Source organism: Diaporthe batatas (genome assembly GCF_019321695.1).
Source record: "Diaporthe batatas strain CRI 302-4 chromosome Unknown Contig00001, whole genome shotgun sequence".
NCBI classification, from domain to species: Eukaryota; Fungi; Ascomycota; class Sordariomycetes; order Diaporthales; family Diaporthaceae; genus Diaporthe; species Diaporthe batatas.
In genome coordinates, this window is record NW_025408548.1 from 2239081 (window position 1) to 2257622 (window position 18542).

Below are 18542 nucleotides of genomic sequence, written 5' to 3' on the forward strand. Positions count from 1 at the left end.
CCTGAGTGATAAGGACCAGGACGGCTACCTCAATGACCAGGAGATGCACGATTTCCAGGCCAAGTCTTTCGAGCGGCCCTTGTCGCAGGAGGACCTGGATAACATCAAATTGACTGTCGGCAAAGTGTCGCCCGGCACCAACCTGGAAAAGGGCGTAGACTTAGAAGGGTTCCTTCGCCTAAACAGGATGTATGCCGAGAAGGGACGCCATGAGACCATATGGATCATCTTGCGGAAGCATCATTACACCGACAGCCTTAGTCTACACGATAACTTCCTCCGTCCGAAATTCGATGTCCCCGAATACGCCTCTGCGGAGCTGAGTCCTGCTGGGTACCGGTTCTTTGTGGATCTCTTCATCACATTCGACAAGGACAACGACGGTGGGCTCAACAGCGAGGAGCTGGCGGCATTGTTCCGCCCCACACCCGGCCTGCCTCAGTCGTGGACTGACGCTTCGTTTCCCTCCTCTACTGTTCGCAACGAAGCGGGCCATATCACGCTGCAGGGATGGCTGGCACAATGGAGCATGACGACCTTCCTTGAGCCAAAGACTACGCTGGAATACCTTGCGTACCTTGGCTTTGAGGCCTCAAATCCCAAAGAGTCGATCACCAGCGCATTGAAGGTGACCAAGGCACGGAAGCGTAGGAAGCGACCAGGTCGGGTTGAGCGAGGCGTTGTGTTGTGCTATGTTCTGGGCTCATCAGGGGCTGGCAAGTCGTCCCTCATGGATGCCTTCCTCAGCCGGCCCTTTGACGCCCTCCACCGCCCCACCATCAAGCCCAGGCGGGCCGTCAACAGCGTCGAGCTCCAGGGCGGGAAGCAATGCTATCTCATCCTCGAGGAGCTCGGCGAGCTGGAGCCCGCCATCCTGGAGAACCGCGCCAAGCTCGACGCCTGCGACCTCCTGTGCTACACGTACGACTCGTCGGACCCGGACTCGTTCTCGCACATCGTCGAGCTCCGCCAGAAGTTCGCGCACCTCGACGAGCTGCCTTCCATATACGTGGCCCTCAAGGCCGACAAGGACAAGACCACGCAGCGCTGCGAGATGCAGCCCGACACGTACACCCACAGCCTCATGATGCCTCACCCCCTCCACGTGAGCGTCACATGGGAGAGCATCAGCGAGCTCTTCGTCGCGCTGGCCGAGGCGGCGACGAACCCCAGCTCCGGGTTCCCCAAGAGCGAGGAGCCACCACCGGACATGACGAGTCTCTATGTTGCGCTGGGGGCGACCGCCTGTGCCGCCATTGCGGCTTTGGTGATCTGGCGGCGCTCGACTGTTGGGTCGTCTGGCTGAGTCCAGGGAAAATATCGAATGAACGCAATACTTGGAGCTAAGTGAGAATGCCAACGGGATGCGACTGTTCTGTAGGCCAAATGGCCGAGCAGTCTAGAGAAAAGGACAGGCTCGGGGACAAACACGGGATAGTTTGAGCGATAGGACCAGTATCCTTGGACAGTTTTAGGCTCTTTGCCATACTGGGTGTTGGGCTGGGGATCATTATGGGCATAGCTTGGAGTCAGGAAGAGGATTTATTTCAATCAAGATGGGCTCAACTGGGAACGCAACTTACATCTGGAAGTTTATCAAAGAGTCTAAAATCTTTCAGATTGTGTCCATGCCGAGTGGCCCAGTAGTACATGTGATTAAATTTGGGTGAAGTAAAGGGAAATGTCAAATCAGACAGACAAGCCTGCCTCGCTCGAGTGTTTGCAACTCATCTACAGTATGTAGATCATACATACCTAGGTAGTTTAGACAGTGCTCAGCGCCGAACCTCTTGAAGGGCGAATCTATTTGTCGCATTACCCTCCATTCAACAACTGTCAGGGCCATGGGCTGAACGCCCGCAGGACCAACCAGTGGGTCCGTGCACTCTGCTTATCTTATCAGCCCAAGTGGCCTCCATACCTCTCGCGACGCGGGATTGCAGCTTCGCTGCCTCCCCCATACTATTCCTTAGGCAACTCTAGTTTTGAATCAACAATTCTTCGCAGACAATTTGAGCCTTCTTTTGCCATAGGTCGCGAGGACCGTCTCAACAACCTTCTACATGTGAGGCTTTCGCACAAACGTCTCCTGTATATAGCATCCTACGAGAAATAAATAACCACAGAATATTGTCTTACGAGGTAGTGTCCCGCAGGATACCTCAGAAGAGGTAGCGTCGCGTGTGGCTCTGCTCTGGCTTCCTGTACGATCAGATAAGGGGGGTACAATTGCGGCCAGCGTGGTCATCGGAAGCTGTTAAGTGTCTTGATCAGGATGCAACCAAGTAATCTGGCGTTCCCGTGCCGTGTCCTCGGGACGCAGTGGGAGAGTTGACATGTACAGGATGAAGGCATTCGCTTGGTTAAAAAATAGTGTGGGTATCATTATGTTTTGGTCTCTGTCGAAACCAAGTGACAGGTCCAAGACCCTGGCTCCCATTGAGCTAAGCTATGGTCTCATCATCAGAGTCAACGAAGCCGCCTCGGCGACGCTCTGTCTTGACCCTCTTGGCCGTGCTCGCGCGGCTGATGCGTGAGTTTCCTTCCTCGTCCTCGTCGTCCTCCTCGCCCTCATCGTCCTCCTCGCCCTCATCATCCTCCTGATCCGAGGACCGCGCCGCCGCTTCCCTCTCAGCCTGCTCGGCGCGCTTGATCCTGCGCAGTAGCACGTCATCGAAGTAGAAGTCATCAAGCGTGATTTGCTGGCAGAACGTGTCAGTCACCTCCACGGAGAGGGGGCGATGTATAGCGAGCGACAAGAGTGGACTTACCTCCACATTGCATCCAGGCACGGGGCACTTGGCCACCCGGCCTCTGCCGTTAGGCCCCCTGATGTACTCCGTGATGGCGCTCTTCTCGAACGAGTGCTTGCAGTTCCTGCAGGTGAACGGCTCCCGCATGATGGCGAGCGACAGCGGGCACCTAAACGACCTCTTCTCGCGCGCGATCTGTATCTCATCATCATCCTCCTCATCGCCGTCCTGGTCCCCATCCTCGTCAGCACCCTCGGCCCCTTGCCCGTCATCCTTGCGCGCCTCGAGCCTCGGGCGCCCGTCCCGGTCGAACCACCTCGTCGGGTCGGGCAGCGGGATGTCATCCGGGTTGTCGTACAGGCCCTCGTGCCACGACTGCCTGAAGTTGATGTATTTGTTGTTGACCGCGTACTTATCGTAAGGGCTGAGCCTGTCGTACTCGGCGGCCTTGGCGTCGCACGCCTCCTTGAGGACGTCCAGCGTGGAGATCCCCGCGACCTCGGGCGGGTCGGCGTCCCCTCCCTCGCCGGCCGCCTCCCGGTCCCGCTGTGCCTGCTCCGCCAGGTCCTGCTGCCGCGCTGTGACCAGCTCCGGCAGGTTCTTCAGCGTGTTCTTCTCGTCCTCCACCGTGGCCTGCATGTCGATCACCTCCCTCATGGCCTCCTCGATCCGAGTGGCCAACTCAAGAGTCTCCTCCTCCAGCTCACGCGCCGCGGTCTCGGCGGCCTCGGCGACGGCGGCGGCCTCGTCGGCCTCCCCGTCCTCGGCGCCGTGCTTCCTCTTGGCGGCCCTCGCGGCGACCTGGGCCGCCAGCTTCCTGCGGTTGGTCACCCGCTCATTGATCCGTAAGACACTCTTTGCGAGGAGCACCTCGGACTTGGCTATTTGTTTCTCGTATGTGTCGTTGACGCGGCCAGTGCACAAGTCGTTCAGCTCGCGCATATATTCCGGCGTGAGAGGACACGTCGGCGGCTCGTACGGTGGGAGGTCCAGGGAGTCCTGCTGGTTGTGCCGGGGTTGTTGCCGCGACCGGTTGCTCGCTGAGCTGCGCCCGGCGCGACGTTGGGAGCCCAGCATTGTGAGGTGTGAATCGGTGGGATGGCAGTTGGACGGCTTTGTGGTGGGCGACAGTGCAGCTTTCTCTGCGTCAAAATCTCGCCTTCCACAATTTGTCGCAGATTGATTCTTTGAGCGACAAAGGGACGGCTTCAGGAGGAAGATGCGATCTGGTTGAGCGTACAGTGCCACATTAGCCAGGTATCGCGGTGTTTCTCTATGTCAAGGCCGATTCATTCATGGGGCAGACGCGTCGGTCGCGTGGGTTGCATTAAAATGTAAGCACGTGTCGGCTGAGCAGGGATCTGGAGTTCATTGCCCGCAGGAGACGTCCCGCAGGAGCTCCCTAGCCTGTCCACCAGTACCTGGGCAGCTTTTTGAGTGGGTATGACATCAAGCGCCCAACTGTGGCTGTTGCAGCTAATCAAAGCCGTCTTTGTCGAAACTGCAACAGGCTTTGCCTGTGGGCATCAAGAACAGCCGGTCCATTCAGGAACAAGAGCTGCTGCCGTACCCTGCAGATAGACGCCAGGGGCTATTCTTAATGATAATGGTTTAGAGATTGACCGCTTTCAAGCGATCCATTCATTCACTGCCTTTGCACAGGTGCCACCAGTAGAACCAACCGTTTTATATCAACCGTGCAGCCATCTTTGCAAACATTTGTCCTCAGCCACAACTTCAACTAACAGCTAACCACTCTCCATACCAGCCTTAGCAACACCGCTCAGGATCAACAAGATGGCCAAAGCAACCTCAAATAAGCAGAACAACCGGGCGGACCCACTGTCCAAGAAGGACAAGAAGGTTGCCTCCAAGAAGGATGTCTCTAAGGAGGCAGAGGAAGCAGAGCCCTCGAAGGACCCGAAGTCGTCCCACTTGTGTAAGTGCGCCTCACCACATGTACAGACTGGGCTTCAGTCCGTATCGGAGCAAAGCATATACTTGCATACCAAGAACAGTCGCTAATCCTTAATTCGGAATAGACACCGATGACAACCCGGAGACCACGCTCAAGGGGACGGGCTTTAAAGATGTGGAGACGGCAAACAAGACCATCGAACTTGTCTCCAAGAGGAGCCTGACTTGTAAGCATCCCTCTCTTTCATTGGCCTTTCAACCTGTCAGCCTGTCAAGCGCAGATGGCATATACTTTTTCACCGTTGAACTATCCCACCCCGTGGCGGCCGCCTGGCCAGGCCGGGTGGTATGCATCTTGGATGGTCCCACTATCTGTGTCTATGTCTGTGTGTGGATTAGCCCCAAAGGTGTATAATGTCATTATCATGATGGGGGGATCTGAGGGATGGAGAGGCACAGCCCGCTAACCAGAAGCGCCGTAGACCAGCGCCAGACCATCAATACCATGTTCAACCGGGCCAAGCACCACCCCAAGAAGACGGATGATATCAAGGCAGCCCAGGCCGTGTTTGACAAGTGGCTCAGGGAGACGTACCCCAAGGCCAGGTCCGAGCAGCGCGAGTTCAAGCCCGTGCTCGCGAAGAAGACCATGGAGGAGGTGCTCCCGCTGCTGAAGCAGGCCAAGGGCGTCGACACCAAATTTGCCGAATTGTATGTTGCGCTTGAGCCCAGGAAGCGCCTCGCCAACACACTGGTGGACGAGAGCCAGCCGGGAGAAGCCGACTGGGACAAGGCGAGGGTTACCGCCCTGAGCGAGCTGGTGCCCGAGGGGAAGGATGTCATTGCTGAGGAGAGGCTGTGGGGTGAGGATGGGAAGCCGTCTACGTACCACTTGAGCCTCATTGCTTGGGCCTGGTCGCCCGCGACGGAGTATAAGCTCCTGAAGGCAGTTCGAGAGTGAGGGGCTCTGGGGTTGTTGGGTGGCACCGCTCCGAAAAGCAACAAGATGTGGGTGATGGCGGCTTGTTCCAGGAGTATGGAGTTGCGGACAGCCCGGGACAGAAACGACTCAGTAGCAGGCCTCGGGAGGACATGGGCGGCCATACTATCTTGGGTGAGCAGCCATGTATACTAGTACTATACTCGGTACACTACAGCATCTCGCTACACAGTACCCCCAAGCAACCCACCCATGTACCCAGCCAGCTGGGCGCCAGGCCACATGCAGCATGCAGGAATGTGTCTTTCTTTTTCCTGACAGCCGGAACGGTCGCGAGATGTGGCTTTGTTTGGATCAGATGAGGCGTGATTGCTTTGTCTCGTGTACCACATAACAACAACAGATATCAGAGTGGCCTGAATTGCCTGAGTGGCGCCCACGATGCGGGAGGCTGGGCAGTGGCGACCGTTGGTGGTCGATCGGGGTTGACATCTGTGTTCTATCTGGTACTGTGTGCATCCTACTCAGCACTGTGACCCCACTATTGTACCTGACCTGCGGTTCAGATCGCCCCTTCCAAACCCCAGTCCCAGCCTAGGGCCGCCCAGCCAGGCAGACTACACTACTCGGTACAGCAGTAGCTCCAGATCTGGACGACGTCTGCTCTCCATGACGATCGTCACCCATCGATCCCCCGCCAGCGACGGACCACGCTGCCACGATGTCAATCGATCCGTTTCCGAGGGGCATTCCGGCGGGCCCGTCCTTCGGTCAATGCTTTATACACCTGACGCTGTAATCAGCTCACTTTTCTTCTCCCCCTGCCCTGACTAATTCCGCGAATCCAGGCGGAACCACGGGAGAGACGACGAGTGATGAAATTGTTGGTCGTGTCCATCGAGCCCTTCGAAGCCCGCAGCACGAGACACGCACGTCCCTGCACAGTCTTCTGCAAATAGTGTGCTGCTCGCCATGCACGGCACAAATCAGCAGGCAAATTCCGCATAGTAGTGGATGCAGGAGGGAATTAATTAGGGAGCTGGGGAGGCACAAGGCGACTCTGCTACCGAGAGCTAGCCAGTTGGGCTGTTAGGCTGGTGGGCTGGTAGGCTGGCAGGCTGGCAAGCGTAGGCAGGAGGCAGGAGGTAGGCAGGAGGTAGGGTAGGCTGGCTCGCAGGCCGGGCCTTGCTGCGTGCCAGCCTAGCGTGGAGGTGGTAGAAGTGATTGTTCCATGTCTGCTGCTACGGCCCCGATCGCCCGGCCTACAGCACCTTGCTGCGATCATGGCCTATGCCCTTCACCGTCCGGCCATCGAAATGCGATCGCATTCCCGGACCCATTTCGCCTGCTGCTGTTCGACTTTCCCATCCCGTCGGCTGCCTGCATCCGTCCACCACACGTGCACTTGTACACACCCGTCCCACACGTCCGCCCGATTACCAGACGAAGCTCTAGCCCGGTCCACGATCACTTGTCTCGCCCGTATCTTCTCCTTTCTGTTCTCCCCTTTGGATCTGCTCTTCAAACTCTTAGAGTTGCGGGTACCGAAATGGCCTTGGCCTGTGATCTCGATCTCTTACGTGCACTACTCCTAAAGACTGGCCAGTTGCCTACCAAATGGTTCCCAATGTCTTCGTAGATTCTCTCCACGATCACTGCCTCCCCTTCGTCTTTCACCAACTTCAACCATTTTCACCGTATTGAAATCTGGAAGATGCTGTGCCGCCCCGAACAGGTCCCTTCTTCCTCCCCGACCCCTGGTTCCCAGTCCACAACCATGAACCCCTGGGAATCATGTGCTCTCGAGGTGGGTTTAGCGGCTTCTATTCATGGCACATGTGTGTGTATTAACACAAGTATCTAGTACCGCTTCACGCAGCAGAATGGCAGGTCAAGAGAGGCACAAGTTGCACAGTGCACCGAGGCATCCACAACCTCTGATCCTCTGATTTACCCCGGGCTCTACGCCCCGAGCGGCCTGGACGTCATGTCAGTCCTGTTCCGCATCTACGCCAGGCCGAACCCGCAAATCGACCTGGGCCCTATCGACTGCTCCGTCGCCCTCCTCGTCTGTGACCTGGCACTGCCCGACGCCCCCATCGTCTACGCCTCAGACCCCTTCATGGAGATGACCGGCTACCGCATGAGCGACATCAAGGGGAAGAATTGCCGCTTCCTGCAGGCCCCCGGCGGAAACGTCAAACCACACTCGTCCCGGAAGTACGTCGACCACAAGACCATCAAGGGGATGCGCGAGGCTGTCAAGGCCAACAAGGAGCACCAGACCGAGATCACCAACTTCAAGAAGGACGGCAAACCCTTCGTCAACATTCTCACCATCATCCCCATCCAGTGGGATACCCAAGAGTACCGTTACTCGGTTGGGTTCCAGCACCAGAAGGAGTAGGACAGCACACACAAAAACATGTCCTTTCTGATTCACATTCATCACATGCACGCCACGAGACACGAGCCTCTTCTCCTACCTCACTCCGAGTTTTTTTTTCTACACACCATTTCGGTGTCGGTGTCAAGCAGATTGGATAAACAAGGCAACAAAAACAGGTCGTCATTTTTCAACGGAAAGCATCCACAACGGCGTTACTGCTTCACCAACAGCTGCTCAGGCAGTTTGACCTTATGGAGGTAAACAAATAAAGGCAACAATGGAGTTTCAAGCGGGCGCATCTGCTCTGAGGCAGTTCTCAGCATCACAGCATACCACAACAGCATTCACGGGAGTTTACTAGGCAGGCCTATTGGGGTCACAGCATTTCGGTTGTTCCCATCTGACGGGACGGAGGCATCATTTTCTTTGCTCTTAGGCATAGTGCTATTAGGCTCCAACGATACCCATCTTTGTCAAATTTTTCACATCGTGTTAAATTGCTCGCGTGTAAAAGAAAAAGCGCGAGGCAACATGAAGTTTCATGGCGATGGCTTGACATCGGCACACGTCATCATCCGAGCTCTCAGATTGTAGGGATCAGATACATATATACAATTATCTACTTCTGTCAAAGATCCACAAAAAAACAAATATAGCTCGGGAAAAGCCATAGTCGCAATAGATTTCAACGGACGTGTCTGGGCAGGCTCTTAGACTAGCCACAAAAGTACAAACAACCTCTTAGACGGACCTTATCCCGAAAATCTATATATTTCTTCGGCGGGTCACACCACCGCGATGTGGTTCAAAGTCTCCAACGACGTGAATCGAGAGGTCTCAGGAGTCAGGATAATGATGAAGGTGCCGAGACAATTCGTGTCAACATTTGTCCCGCAAGTGGGTTGAGTCCCAACCCGGGCAGGGCTTGTTCAAACCTCCCCCCCTCCGATAAAGTTCGCAGCGGAGACGGTGTCGACATCACGGTGGATACAACACGGGGGCTTTCCGGTCCCAGCTCCCGCCGAGCCCTCCTGGACCGATTTGATGGATCGTGTAAGTGCGCGTGAAGTCTACACGAGATCTGATCCCCCACACCCCCTGAGGATGTGCCGTGTCGGCTCTTCCACCTGACACGTCGGGTAGGATCACAAATCATTGGCCGCCATCCGGCCACGGGTGCTCTTTTGCCCCGTTATCGCCCGCAGAACATGTGGCCCAGGACGCCGCGAGATCTGTCGGGCGTCGCAAGCCGCTTCCGTAATAAAGGGGCTCCGATAATCTACCTGTCGTGTATCGATGCGGCTGCTGGTCCGGCCTCCCATGAATCGTCGTGGCGCCTCAGCCACCGGATGCAACTTATTGCTGCGCCTATGATAACTGGCCATTCTGCCTGACTGCCTGCCTGCTTGTACATCATCCAGCGTAGAGCTCACGAGCATCATTGTTTTTCCTGACCCAGCCAAGGAATACTCGGCAGATCAGGGCGCTCAGGCGTTCGACGGAACCCCAGTGCATGGCCGCCTCTGCTGTCTTGCTCTCCGAACCCCATGGATAACACTCAAGTAGACTTCCGCGACCTCGTTAAAGTCATGCCGGGTCTCCAGACTGTTGCTTTTTGTCGGGGTGGGGGGAGCGCCATGCTCGCAGATCCAAAGCCTTGTCGCCGCCGGCGTTTTCACAAGGAGCCAGAGCCCAAGAAAGAGCCCCTGCTTCACCAGCACGTGCGTTTCTCTTGTCCACGGGTCCCCAAGATAAACTCGTACGGTATGCGACCATTAAGGTTTCGCTTGCTCACTTCAGAACAAATCTGACATCGGCTCTTTCGAATATGTCGAGTGCTGCGGAACGGACGGCATATATAGTTGCCGGACTTATACGGCCGGCTAAACAACCTCCTGCATCACTCTGCCGTCTATAACGTTGCGCGCATCTCCTCTCGTATCAGAGACAATCTGCTATACAATTACCAACAAAGGAATTTTGAGCAATGCCAAACCACTACACAGTATCATGTAGGCCCGCTATGGGAAGAGCGACGTCATCTCTCACTAGACATATGCGGAATACCACAGGTCAAGTCAAAGCGCAGGTTACCATCCGAGCGGTCGGACGAAACAACTCGCATGCATATGTAACCAGGGGAGAGGAGACAAGCAGGGGCAACTCGTACATGCACAACCGCGCACACCACCGAGCGAGCTACACAATGCACAACTAAGACAACAGCCCATAGTAAACTTTTTTTTCAGTTCCGAAGTCACAAGCCATAAATCCTCCGGCCCCCCTATTCGCCCCCTTGCTTACAGCTATCAGCTGTCTTGTCTTGGCCAGGATGCCCGCCAACCGCGGCCCGGTGCCCGTGAAGCTCTTCCGCAGGGAGGACGCCGAGGTCCTCACGCTGGGTCCCATTACCTGCTATGTCTTTGAGGACGGGTCTCGCACCGACAACCGCGTCGGCGCGGTGCTCTTGATGATCCCGCCGGGGGCCAAGGGCCCGCCTATGCACTGGCACCGCTTCCACGATGAGCTGTTCTTCGTGACGAAAGGTGTGGGGCCACTTGATGCTGCTTCGGGATGGGGACGTTGTCTAATATAAAGTGTGGCTTAGGGACGGTCCGCTTCATCGTCCCCGACGGTAGCATGGATGGTATGTGACCAGAAGCCCCTTGTGTAAGAGGACCCTTGAAGGACACGGATTGCTAATGTGGTTCCAGTCTCCCCGGGTGACGTGATGGTCGTCCCTCCCCGGGCCATCCACACCTTCGAGAACGCCTCGGGCACCGAGGAGGCTGAGCTCTATATGACTTCCACACCTGGACACTACATCGATTGTAAGTATCTGGCGTGAAATAGACAACATTGTACTTGAGTACCCTAGGGTAAGAGGCTAAATGACTGTAGATTTCCGTATGATGAGCCAGGCGACGGAAAACGATGAGAAACTGGATGAGGCGGATCAGTTCTATCTCATGGCACAGTTCGGTACTTTCCCGCCGGATATCCCATCAGAACCCTAATCTGTGGATCTCTGATCACCGGGGTCGCAACTTATTCGGTTGTCTCATATCCCGGGCCTAATGATACATGTTCTCTAAGACAAAGCTTATTACATGTGCGTCGAAGTCCAAGATGAAGCCATACGAGGACTCTGAATCCATCATGAAGGGGAAAGGGTGACAAGTCAGATCGGTCATAGGGCGAGGCAGCTCTGCCAATCGTGGTGAGCGTTTAGATTTCGAGCCGGGAGAGTGGATGCGTGAGAGGATAGCACACTGTAGACTTGGCCAGCCTAGCCCAGCCCCATTCGTCAGCTTCGATCCACAGATCAATTCTATCCCCAACTCTATCTAGGGCACGAATACACGAGTCACAGATCTCACAAATCTCTTGTACCGGCCCTGGTCGAAAACCTTCAGAAAGTATGACGAAACTCGGTGTTCGATGGTACACGTCCTCTCCTGGGAGAAGTATCTCATCAGCCAGAGGGTCGACCCGATTCTTAGGCACCTCTGCTAAGTCTCGCCGATCGTCGCCTGCCTGTGTCCTCCTCCACCGCCGAGCCATTCTTTTTCTTATTGGTCTTTGACTTGGAAGCCGAAGGTTCTGTCTTTACGTCATTGTTCTTCACCTTGCTCTTCTTCCGCGGCCGCTGATCCTCGTCGTCGTCATCATCAGCAGCGTCGGTATTGGACTTCCTGGCCTTAGACTTCTTCACAGGGTCTGGGACCTCGTCAGGCTCCTGCGCCTTCGTCATTTTGCCCCTCGGTTTCTTCGGTTTCTCCTCCGAGTCGCCGTTCTCAAGTGGCTCCTCTTTGATGCCTGGCGCGACGTTGCCGGTCTTCTTCTGTAGGCTTGGCGCGTAGCAGCTAGTCCGCCCTCCGACCGTGATGAAAGCCAGCTTCTCTCCGTTGGGAAGCGCGCTCGCGGTCTTCTTGCCCTTTCCCCATCGGTGGTTGAACAGCCAGTCATCGGGGAACTCGTCCGAGTCGGCGAGCAAGTCACAAGCTGTCTGACAGACATTCGTGATGGAATCGTGAAGCCGCTTGATCTCCTCGTCTGTGAAGTCGTCGCTGTACTGTTCTGGGTGAAGCCTTGCGTGGTACAGACTCTCATCGGCAACCCAGTTGCCTATGCCACTGATCATTGCTTGATCCAAGATGAAAGCCTTGAGAGGGACATGCTTCTTGCGCATCTTCTCCCTCAGATACTGCTCCGTGAACACGTCTTTGTTGACTACCGGGTCAGGTCCGTTCTCCACGAGAGGACTGGTCTTGCGAATTTGGTCACCGGGACAGTCGACGAGACGGACTCGCCCAAACCTAAATATGTCAACGGCCGTGTATACATGGTGGAACTTGTGTTGGAGAAAGCCAGGTGTGAAGATGCTGATGCGCACAGCATCCATTGGTCCGGATATTGTACATTGGATCACGAGCGGGTGGAATGCATAGCAAATCTGCCTGCTCTTCTTGCACTGGCGATCGCCCTGGATATATGCTTACCGTCTGGGATCGGTGAATGCTACGCGGACTGCCGGGCTGCCCTCAGTCTCAATCTGGAACTTCCAGTATTTCGGTGGCCACTGTTCTTCTTCCTCTGGGTTCATTTTCTTGTAGTAGTTGGTGTACGCGGTCCGATCATTCTGGATGTGGACCCAGCCTATGACTGTCAACAGGATTCTTCCTTGCTCAGTACTGTACCTGTTCTGTCACTTACCCGTCATGCCCAGGTGCATCACAGGGTGTGGCGCTTGATCAAGCTCAAGCCAGAAATATTTCCCTTGAGTACCAGCCGCCCGGACCTATGTGAGACTTAGCACCTTATCTGCGTGAACGGCATCGTGGCTCGCTCCCTTACCGTACGGCCCTTCAAGGCTTTCTCGAACTCTGGGCCGGACGTACCGACCTTGCCGAATACATTATTGTCATCGACGGCGGTGACCTTGGAGATTCTCTTTCCAACCAGATGCTGGCGGAGGAAATGTACACATCTCGCGACTAAACATCTCTGTTAGCAAATTTTGGAAATTCTATAGGACCAGAATTACTTGCCTTCGGCAATCTCAGGCATAGTGACGGTGGCGTCCTGGTGTTGTGGTTCTCAAGCCAGATTGATGTAAGCCTCATTCACAGGGGCCGACGCGGTTGGAGCGCGGCTTAGTGATGCATTGATATGGAGTCGGGTGGTCGCGGCCAAACGCCAACTCAGCTGACCGGCGCCCCACAAAAGCGGCTAGGGAGCTTGGGCCACCTTGGCTCCGCCGTCTTGCTTCAAAACGGCAAGAAAAAAAAAGTCTCTGCAATGGACCTTTTCCTTTCCCAACATCAAACCACGCGCATCGCGTGCGAAACTCGAGGTAAGCCAGCATTTTTCTTCTACCCCCCCGCCGTCTTCCTGATGACAACACCAAAACCGCAAACTAGAGTCTTCGACCTAAATGGAATGAGACCGAAATTGTAACGTCAGTCTGAACTTTCAGCACGACTTGCGCATTCATCAAACCACACTGCCAGTCTGCAGCATCAAGCTAACGCCTTGAAAGTTAGTGCTCGAGTTATCCTCCACGTCGACATGCCTCCGTGATCGTAGAACCTGCCTGCGTCGGGCCTTCGTCGAGACGGTATGTGGATGTTTTACTTTCCCCACGATCCTTTTATCTGATGAACATTTACTTTGCTTCGGCAAGTTGGAATTACCGACTGAGAATTCTTTGACGACAAAAATGGCTGTTTCTGATTACTGTCTTGGGATATGATCTTCTGTTTGGTTCTTGTTCTCGCGCGTCGTGCTAACTTGGAACCTCAGGCCCGACTGCCATTGCTTGTATGGTACGACCATCTCCTCTTCCTTCCTCAACATTCATCCTGATGAAACGGCACTGGGCTCCGAAATATTTTCATGAGCAGATATGCCATTTTTGCGACAGGCCTAGAAAACCTCGTCCACTGATTCGAATCGACACCATGGGCTGAAGCGACCGCGGAGCGTCCACCTTTGCTAACTTGGGTCAACACCCAGATCTCTGACAATGTCGGGCATGAATAGCCGTGGGCCGACGTGGGGATACTTGATGAGCCTCGTGCAACGGTTTCGTCCGGGCACTTGGGGCTCGCGAGGCCTTGACGAGGCATGATCTCAGTTACTAAAGACAGTACGTACATGCTTCCTTTCTTCCACATCTGTGACCCTTCTCCGTTTCCCTGATGATTTTAGATGACGAGTCTTATTCGGGTTTCCGATGCAGACAACATATTTAACCTACCATTCATGCATTTCCTGACAGAGACACTCAACTCGCACCTTTTGCACCCATACCTTCAAGGCGCAGCTTGCTGACATTCCTTGAAGCAGATAGTGTTTTTGCTCCCGCCTCTTCAGCTCCCAGATGATTTCATATGGTAGGTTCATCAATCTCTGTTTCCTTGTCGCCCAAGCCAAAGAGCTAGCCACTCTCTACACCTTAATGATGACCTGACAAAAAACAATGACAAGCATATGTCAGAGCTTTCGAGCGCAGATGATAACAGTCACTGCTGAACACCAGGCGCAACCTCATCTTTCTCACATGCACTGGATTAGATGGGCGCTAACAATCTCATCAGAAACAGTGATAATCTGGTGCATGCTGGCATCTATGTGAAGCTCTTGACATGTTGACTATGGTAAGCGACTACTTCTCTATACATCTCCCTCCCACCCCTGCGACAAAATGATGATCATAAAATTTTATCACGACGGTCTTCATAGCAAAATGCCTTGATGAAATCGCCTTTGACAGAGGCTCCACGAACTGATATCGCCACCTTCTACGTTCTCAGTCATTGTTGAAGCATATCCCTTGGGCACATGGCTGACAGAAACAGATCTAGGTACCACTAGTACGGGACATACCGCCCTCGTCTAGACACGAGTCCATAGGCGATTCTACGGCTGTCGAAAGCTTGTAGATATGTTGGGGCTGATTTTGACGTAAACACTCGTTGGCATGACGTGCTGGTTGCAGTCATCATCGCCGAGACTTGACTAGACTTAGAGAGAAAAAATTGAACATTTTCTGACTTGAACCTCTGACCTTCGCTGCAATCACATCTTCCTGGGCTAAGCAGACCCCCCCCCCCCCCAAAAACCGTCCCAACTCAAGCTGGCGACCACATAAACCTGGAATTCCACCTGAAATCATCCGGCAAAGTAGCGCATTGGGTAGGAGCGAAGTTTCGACTTACGGCGCTGTAAATCCCGTGTTCAGGTCAAACTGAGTCGGCAACCAGTAAAACATCAGCGATGGTCTGCAAAAGACGGAGGTGTTTTCTGACTCTTCGGAGGGTCTTTTTGCATTTTTTAATCTCTTTTTGCATTTTTTCCCTTCCACTCTCCACGATATAAATGCAATCGTAGCAGAAAGCAGGACCTGCAGCAGTGATCAAAGGCACTCACCCCTAAATCTTGCAAGAGTCTTCTTGACTGTCAGTGACTAACTACTACGGCATTTTGCACAGTTGGACGTATGTTGGCTGGCCCTGGGGCCTGTCCAAATTGACATTTTGAGCGACTGCTGAACGCTGGAAGAGACACTCTATCATTGTATTCCATAATTAAAGTTGTCTCTAGAGGATGTTGATTATGTACAAAATGCCTTGGAAGAGTTTGAAGGCCATCCGGCCATTCCTGTTTAATCTACGCCGTTTGCAATGCCAGAAAATCATGAAGAACGCTGCCCACCGCGTTTCCACATAGGTATACCCTAATCATCAATCATGTACAACCTACTCCCCCCAAAAGCCGTGTCACCACCACCCTCGTCTTTGCTCCCGACTAGTACGTCTCAGGCAGACCTGGAGACCAATTCGGGATCTGTGTCGAGTTGCAGTGGAACGTCCGGTCGTAGGCCTTCTGGGGCAGGATGCCGGCCTGCATCCCCCGCTTGTAGCTCCACTGCCAGTTGCCCTGGCTGGTCCACCAGGTCCAGTAGAACCAGCCCCAGCCCTTCTCGAAGCTGTCCATCTGCGCCTCGGCAAAGTAGAGCAGGAACTGCTTGTACTCGTCGCTGTAGTCGCTCGGGTTGGCGTTGGCGCTGGCGCAGGAGCAGGAGCCGTCCTGGGTCGGGCACTTGGGCGTCAGGGCGTTGTTGGGGTCGCTCGCGTTGCCGGTGTCGTATGTCCCCGTCCAGCGGTTGCCCCAGCCGACGTTGGTGAGGTACAGGGCGCAGTCCGTGTCGGCCTGCGACCACTCTGCCACCATCGTGGGGCCGAACCCGGTGCTCGTGTCCATGGACTGCTCCGTCTGCTCCGTCCAGCCGCGGCAGGCGTACTCGACCTTCTCGCTGTGGTTGAACACGATCTGCTGGCTGTTGAAGATGACGTACTGGTGCACATCAAGCACCATGTTGTCCCCGTAGCCCGTCATTTCCCCTTGCCAGTTGCCGAGCCCGCGGAAGCCGTCGCCAAACACCACGATGGCGTTCTTGACGCCGTTGGCGCGCACCATGCTGTACACCGACTCGGTCCATTCTATCACGTCGGGCGTGGATATCACCGTCATCTTGGGCTCGTTGGCCAGCCCGTAGTGCGAGATGATGTTATGGTACCGCTCCTGCCCGAAGAACTTGGACAGCCGGTCATGCACGTCCACCGACCGCTGGACGTTCTGTGCGCTGTTGGTCCCGTTGAACCAGCCTATCGCCCCTAGACGCCCGCTATGGTTCCACCCGTTCTGGCTCCCAGGGACGCCGTGCAAGTCGAGATTGACGCGGAGGCCGTACTTTCGCGCCCACTCGATCCCACGGAGAAGGTACCGCCATGACGTGCGGAAGACGTACGGGTCGTCGTCGTAGGTCTGGACAGCCCAGTAGGAGAAGGGTATGCGGACGTGGTCGAGACCTGCGTCAGCAATTTCGGCAAAGGTCGATTCGGTGACGAAGGATGAGTAGTGCTTCTCTAGGGTAGAAGCACAACTCGAGCCCAGGTGTTGGCAGAGGGTGTATTCATCCACAATCCCTAGTGTCTGAGGATAGTTGAACATATCCGGTGTGATCCAAGGCTCGAGCGAGAGCCAGCCTCCAACGTTGACGCCGCGAGCGGGTCGGTCTGCGTAGGATCCCCATTTCTCATTCAGAGCCGGCACAAGCTCGTTCGGGGCCTTTGAGTCGTCCCATTCCGAGTTCAAGCCTATGATGGGCAGATCGCCCACGAGGACATCTGTGTAGGTGACATTGAAATCGATGGTATCGTACCATTGAAATGGATCCAAGTAGTCCGGAGCACCACTGGGTACGCTGCCTTTCTCCGGTAAATTGCATTTTAGGCAGCTGGTGCTGGACCCGGAGCCCGAGCCAGACCCAGAGCCCCCGGAGCTTTTCTTGCTGACCACTACTGCAGCGATGACGATAATGAGGACAATGATGAATGATAACGCGGCAGCAATCACTGATCATGTTAGTCACGTAGGTAAGCATAACACAGGGGCGGACTTACATATTCGTTTTCTGGTCCAGAACCGCTTTTTGGGCCGCTCATCATCATATGCACCCTCTTTGTCGTTGTAGCCGAGATAACTGCTTGAGGTATTCGTTCCGCCGCCGCGGAGGTTGTGCCAGAATCCACCGGGCTTTGGCTGAGCCGCCGCGGGTGGTGCAGCGCTGGCAACCACTCTCTTTTGTCGTTTGCGTTCCCTGCGTTCCTGCCGATATCTCTCCTCATCGTCGTCATCTTCTTGACGACCGTCCCGTGGTGGCGCATATGTCCTGGAAGAGCGATGTTTCCTCCTTTCCCCCGAGTCTCTGTGGTGCCTCGAGTCGACTTCCCTTTCCTCATAAGGTGGAGGTGGCGGCTGAGAAGACCTGGATGCTCGTGTCCGGTGCCCTCGCGGGCTATCTGGCTCGACAAGTTGGTACTCATCCCTCGCGGCGCTGGCACGCTGCTCTCGTTTTCGCCTCTCGCGGCGCTCATGACGCTCCTGGCGCCGTCTTCTCTCGGCCTCCTCCTCGGCATCCCGGTTGGCGAAACCCTGGGTGTTGGCCTCGTTCAGTGCGGCTAGGGCATCCATCGACAAGGCCTGGCGGGAGCTATTGCCAGACCTTGTGCCATCTGAACCGGAGGCATGCTGGTGGGACCTGGAGTGACGGCTCTTGTGTCTCCTCTCACCAGACTCGCGGTGCTTGGAAGACCGCTCTGGAGCCATGGTTCGAGCACTGAAGAATGTGGCGTATACTCAAGTTACTTAAGTACTTGGTAGCTTTGCTGGAGAAAGTGTGCGGGGACTCGGTTAGCCGTCGGGAATGTAGGTCGACGGTCTACAGCAGTGGGTAGGAGGTAAGGTAGTGTTGCTGGTGTAGCAGTGCCAGCCCACCAAAACTGTCAGTGGCAGATCAACACATGCAACACCTGCAGCTGCAGCATGGCACATACAACTCAGATCTAATGTGGAACAGCACGGATGACGGACAGAAGGGAAGCGTGTGCTGAAAAATTAAATCCATTGACTGCCTACGGAGTGCTGTGGGATTTGCCTGGCTAAGCCTTGTGCTGTTTACGGGTGGCTGGTCTCC

General features: G+C 55.0%; 6 protein-coding genes across 6 annotated transcripts; 3 read left to right on the forward strand and 3 right to left on the reverse strand.

Annotated features, from left to right (window-relative positions):
- Positions 1-2444: 2444 nt before the first annotated feature.
- KVR01_000492 (SUMO ligase MMS21) lies at positions 2445-3830 on the reverse strand (the record flags this gene model as incomplete). The annotated part of the gene is made up of 2 exons (XM_044783066.1): positions 2445-2702; positions 2772-3830. 2 exons carry the CDS (start codon positions 3828-3830, stop codon positions 2445-2447), a joined length of 1317 nt encoding a protein of 438 aa, XP_044650441.1.
- Positions 3831-4550: 720 nt separating this feature from the next.
- Positions 4551-5631, forward strand: KVR01_000440 (uncharacterized protein; the record flags this gene model as incomplete). The annotated part of the gene is made up of 3 exons (XM_044784082.1): positions 4551-4692; positions 4796-4897; positions 5153-5631. The coding sequence occupies 3 exons, from the start codon at positions 4551-4553 to the stop codon at positions 5629-5631; spliced, it is 723 nt and encodes a 240-aa protein (XP_044650389.1).
- A 1241-nt stretch (positions 5632-6872) lies between these two features.
- KVR01_000864 (uncharacterized protein) lies at positions 6873-9805 on the forward strand. The gene is made up of 3 exons (XM_044788063.1): positions 6873-7417; positions 7475-9052; positions 9143-9805. The coding sequence occupies exons 1-2, from the start codon at positions 7325-7327 to the stop codon at positions 8015-8017; spliced, it is 636 nt and encodes a 211-aa protein (XP_044650813.1). The 5' UTR covers positions 6873-7324; the 3' UTR covers positions 8018-9052; positions 9143-9805.
- A 526-nt stretch (positions 9806-10331) lies between these two features.
- KVR01_000043 (uncharacterized protein) lies at positions 10332-11016 on the forward strand (the record flags this gene model as incomplete). The annotated part of the gene is made up of 3 exons (XM_044783447.1): positions 10332-10545; positions 10714-10830; positions 10901-11016. 3 exons carry the CDS (start codon positions 10332-10334, stop codon positions 11014-11016), a joined length of 447 nt encoding a protein of 148 aa, XP_044649992.1.
- A 482-nt stretch (positions 11017-11498) lies between these two features.
- KVR01_000419 (uncharacterized protein) lies at positions 11499-13069 on the reverse strand (the record flags this gene model as incomplete). Its single annotated transcript, XM_044788625.1, has 4 exons — positions 11499-12318; positions 12502-12641; positions 12857-12996; positions 13051-13069. 4 exons carry the CDS (start codon positions 13067-13069, stop codon positions 11499-11501), a joined length of 1119 nt encoding a protein of 372 aa, XP_044650368.1.
- A 2503-nt stretch (positions 13070-15572) lies between these two features.
- KVR01_001047 (uncharacterized protein) lies at positions 15573-18449 on the reverse strand. Its single transcript, XM_044781966.1, has 2 exons — positions 17470-18449; positions 15573-17421 (listed from the first exon to the last, which is right to left on the reverse strand). The coding sequence occupies exons 1-2, from the start codon at positions 18173-18175 to the stop codon at positions 15812-15814; spliced, it is 2316 nt and encodes a 771-aa protein (XP_044650996.1). The 5' UTR covers positions 18176-18449; the 3' UTR covers positions 15573-15811.
- Positions 18450-18542: the final 93 nt, after the last annotated feature.

Excerpts from the sequence above, each read along its gene's own strand:
- KVR01_000864 (XM_044788063.1), top strand. The coding sequence starts at position 7,325 with ATGCTGTGCCGCCCCGAACAGGTCCCTTCTTCCTCCCCGACCCCTGGT. Across the intron at positions 7,418-7,474 it reads GGGAATCATGTGCTCTCGAG|TACCGCTTCACGCAGCAGAA; the intron begins GTGGGTTTAGCG and ends ACAAGTATCTAG.
- KVR01_001047 (XM_044781966.1), bottom strand. The coding sequence starts at position 18,175 with ATGGCTCCAGAGCGGTCTTCCAAGCACCGCGAGTCTGGTGAGAGGAGA. Across the intron at positions 17,422-17,469 it reads CTGGACCAGAAAACGAATAT|TGATTGCTGCCGCGTTATCA; the intron begins GTAAGTCCGCCC and ends TAACATGATCAG.